Source organism: Galendromus occidentalis, unplaced genomic scaffold (genome assembly GCF_000255335.2).
Source record: "Galendromus occidentalis unplaced genomic scaffold, Mocc_1.1 scf7180000077512, whole genome shotgun sequence".
Classification (NCBI taxonomy): domain Eukaryota; kingdom Metazoa; phylum Arthropoda; class Arachnida; order Mesostigmata; family Phytoseiidae; genus Galendromus; species Galendromus occidentalis.
The window spans coordinates 1-4384 of NW_003805500.1; the positions used below are offsets into that span (position 1 = coordinate 1).

At 49.6% G+C, this 4384-nt stretch overlaps 1 protein-coding gene across 1 annotated transcript; it reads right to left on the reverse strand.

The window, feature by feature from the left end:
• Nucleotides 1–272: 272 nt before the first annotated feature.
• On the reverse strand, nt 273–1747 carry LOC100900894 (uncharacterized; the record flags this gene model as incomplete). The annotated part of the gene is made up of 3 exons (XM_003747111.1): nt 1243–1747; nt 735–1127; nt 273–666 (listed from the first exon to the last, which is right to left on the reverse strand). Coding segments are annotated over exons 1-3 (1292 nt in total), but the record flags the coding sequence as incomplete, so codon positions are not given.
• Between the last annotated feature and the right edge of the window lie 2637 nt (nt 1748–4384).

The window sequence follows — 4384 nt, forward strand, 5'->3', positions numbered from 1 at the left end:
AGACTTCTCAACGCCGACCAAGTCAACGCCGGACAACTTGACGCCCAGAACTTAGCGATTAAGCTCGTTTCCGGCCAGAGAAAACTCGATCTCAGCGCTGTCAATTATTTTATATTTACACATGATGTTTTTCATTTTAGCTCACGAAGAAAGTTTACATTAACGAGGCTACTCCATGGTTCCATTGACACAATTATGGTTCCATAGTGAAATTTGAAGCACACCCTCTCAGATACTCAACGACAGTGTAGGAATTAAAATTGTTCACTAACTCGAACAATTTCTTATCGATGTTGGCATACTTCTTACGCTTCGCTGGCGGTTGAGCACCACTCTCAAATCGAGCTAAGAGCATATCTCGGTGGTGCTGTACTTTCTTCAAACCATCGATGAAGCGCCATAAATTCGGGTGGCTAACTCCGAATTCGGTTTGGAGCCTCCTGTGCGCTGCTTCAGCATAATTGTTGGTTCTAGAATCACCCTCCAATGTACGCCAGTATACAGACCAAATACTGGATGAGAAGAGGGGATCCCGCCTGACAATGGACCCATCGGGAAGTATGTGAAGCAAAGAACCCACGTAATTATCTTCGAAGTACTTCAAGGCGGGCATCAGCTCCTGAGGAAGTGCGATGGCAAGCTCCGCAATAGCATTGTCGATGTGAACTGGCGGGACAAATGCAAGAGCGGTTATCATGCGGGCGCTCAGTGCGAAACTTGCCTCTGCTCTATACCTGCCAAGCAAATTGAGATCCCCGAGTTTTTTTTCAAATTCTGAACGAGATGGAACAGACAGCCGTGAATCTGGGCCTCAGGGAACGCGGCGATGAACGAGTTGATGAGACCCTTTTCATAATCCGTGGAAATGACAGCAGGATTGAACGATGGCCATGCTTGACAAATCAGTCCGATCATGCGCGCGTAAGTCGCTTGGCTTTTGTCCGGTAAAAGCGCGTAACATACAGGTATTACGAAGTTGTTCCGCTCTGCGAGGATTGCAACAATTTGGTAAAAACACGGAGGCGATAAAGAAAAGGTCCCGTCTACGTAAGCTTTGCGCGAGTAGCCAATCCAATCGCCTACGGCTTCACGTCCAAAGAGAAGTATTCTCCTCTGGTCTCCTTCTCCTGGAAGAATTGAAAACGATTCAATTTAATTGAAGAAGCACTCCTTCCATTTGACGAGTCGAATGATCAGAAAACCAAGGAAGATGATTTCCGCTCGTATTGCGGAGTATCTCACCGGTATCGCCGATGAGAAATTTTTCGAAGCTTCCTGGCTCTTTCTCGTACATTGTGTATTCGTCAGGTATCGAAATCGACGCCCGATCTTGCGGTGTCGCCATTGGTCGCATCGATTTTTTCCTAGCACGGTTAACTGATCTAGACAGCGTTTCGGAGCTGGGGAGCACAAACTTCGCCGCTTGCGTGGTCCTCTCGAAAACAGATTCGATTAGTTGCAGAGGGGTTTCTTGTGTCTCGAGAGCCTTTTTCTTCAAATACATTCGGCGAGCCATCACTTCGATCGCTGCCGGGTTCGGCTCGTCGCTATGTTTTCCGTGCGTTTTCACCACTTCTCCAGTCGACAAGGACGTATGAAGTCGAGCTCTGCAAGCACCGAGGAACTGACACCTCCAGAACTGTTTCTCTCCATTTTTGCTGACTCCGTCCTGGACGTAAACGTACCCTTCGTGGGCCCGTTTCCGCTTGCCGCGCTGGGTGTGCAATTCTTCACCGTTTACGTTCATAGTTGAAGATGATGTTACCGATTACCAGCGGTTCGAACGTAAGACAGAACGCATGGGGCTCGAATCACTCGAAATGTGACGACGCGACGTCGCAGTCGGAAGACAGACACATGCAACATGCAGTAATACATGCGTGATCGGCGCAGCGACATCACTCGAGCCTTGACTCCTATTCTGGCGTACAGTTTATGGAATCGGGTTTTTACGGAATGCCGGTGCATTCTCGGCGATGAGTTGTCAAACGTTAGGTTGCCGGGCGTTAAGTTTTCTCGGCGTTGGGTTGTCTCGGCGTTGAGTTGTTCGGCGTTAAGTTGTTCTCACGCTAAGTTGTCCGGCGTTCAAATGTCGGCGTTCAGATGTCTGCGTTGAGTTATCCGGCGTTGAGTTGTCTGTGTCCGCGAGAGAACGTGGGGGGAAGGCTTTTTGGAGGGGGATGCCAGATTCGCGGAAGATTATCGCATTGAAATTACGCAAACAGTCTGAGACTTATTAGGAAGGGTCTGGGACTTCTTTAGGGCTGCCAACGTGTGGCTCAGACCCTCTTCGAAGAGCCGAAACTTAGCTGGAAAAAAACTACGGGACGGGCACGGCTAGTCTTCTCTATATATGAAAATGGAAGTGTGTCTGTTTGTCCGGTTGTGGGAAACCGATGGGAAATGTCTATCGGCGGCAACTTCCGCCGCCATGTACGACCGGCAGGACTTTGAGGCGGGCATGCAATCGGCCGGTCCCAACAAACAAGCAAACAGAGAAGCACAGGTGATGAAGTACCAGTGACGAGATGCCATACTGCCTTCCTCTACCGTCACGAGCGAGAGCTTCTTTCTGAACTCGAGCTAGTATTTCACTAGCGAGAGGATGGAATCGAGGAATTTTCATAATTTCAACGAACGGCGTGATCTTGAAGATAATTTGAGTTCAGGCTCTTCCGAAGATTCGATGGATGATTTATGCGAGACTTGATCTTCTGCCACATCTTTCTTTCTTGTTTTCCCCCTATCCCTGTCGAAGAATTCGATAACATCGACATTCGTGACGAGCGCGAAGGTTGAAAGATTCGCGCGACCGCCGTCCGCATCAGCCTTAGAATAACTCTTACCTTTATTGTTCCTTTCCCCGATATGAGTCAAGCCGAAATTGTTGAGAGGACGTGCTGAGCAGGAATGATAAAAACTCCAACGAGTCTTCCTCGGACGATGATCTGTCTCGCAGAAATGCTACCTTTCCTAAGTTGAATCCCTGAGACGTGGTATTCGCGATGCCCGTGAGTGCATGAGATTCGTCGGTCATCAAGAATGTGTGCCTGTTGTACGAGACAAATAAAGCTGCCATACGGAACATTGAGTCGCGGAGGTGCAAACGAGGAAGCATACGGAGAAATGAAGCAGAGGAGAAACCGACGGAAGGAAACCCAGGTTGTGCTGAAGCGACGCCAACTACCTCCTACCCACATATCGGTCAACAACGATGGAATTGACCGAAGTCGTATGATAAAAATCCGTCTCGGAGGTCGAGCTAAACGTCGGTGTGCTCTCCGTTCCAAGAGATGTTCTTTCCGTCATTGCGATCCGCATAGCTTCAGCTTGGGTCATGCTTACATATGCTTACTCTCGTCGGCAAACTGGGAATTCAGAGACTCCCCGGCCTGAGGCCGAAGCTCTCGGGGAGTCCTCTGGCTCGAACAACGCTCCCTGGCTCATACCCCTATAATTGCTGTGGACTCCACGCAGAGTTCAAACCTCGGGCAGGAACGGCGACTCGGATAATGCGTTACCGCGTCCGACTCTCCGATCCGGTATTCCTCCCACTTCACTATTCCTATAGGACGGGTGTCATGGAAGGCATACTCCACATTCAAAGGGAACACTCTCCCTACACTCCCGACTTGTGGGAATCAAGCGATAATCGGCTGAAACGATCACGATGAGCCTCTGTGACGCGGATCAGCACAACTTTTCTCAAATCCTGTCTGGGCAAGATCAGCGCAATAGCTCATCTCCACCCGCGGCGAAGTTTCAAAAATAATTGTAAACAAACATGGCGACGCCCTCATCATCTGGAGCGGCGGTGCGCGAGTTCGACTTAGTGATTTGAGACCTTCGAGAGTTCTTCGAAGATCGGAGGTGGTATCAGTGCGACGAGCCACCAATGTCTGAGAAGCTATACAGACTGTTTCTGAATCTATTACCGAAATACCGCGTCGATCCCGAGCGAAAAGCTAGATGTTTGGGTGAATTGGTTCGGAGAAACGTCTCTCAAGCTTTTCCAGAAGGAGGGAGAACTGTTCTCCCTGATATCAAACGCTGTGAGTCCAGGGCAGCTCTCGTATGGCCCAGAGTCCGCTCGTGGTACTTCGCAGGCGGCAGAAAGATACTCCCCGAAATTCCTTCAAGCACTGCACGACGCGGAGACTCCTCTAACTCGTGCCGCATCATTCACAGGGGAGGCAAATTATGCTGCTCTGGAGGTTATAGCTAATGACGTACATAAGAAAGCATTCGCAAGGACGCACATCAGTACGGCGACCGGTCTCTCTGTAGAGCAGGTTTCCGGAGTCGTTTCCGGTTAGTTCAATCGAGAGGAACTTCAATATCCATTCTGCGCCGCATTATCTTGCTCTGACGGGACGTGCATCCA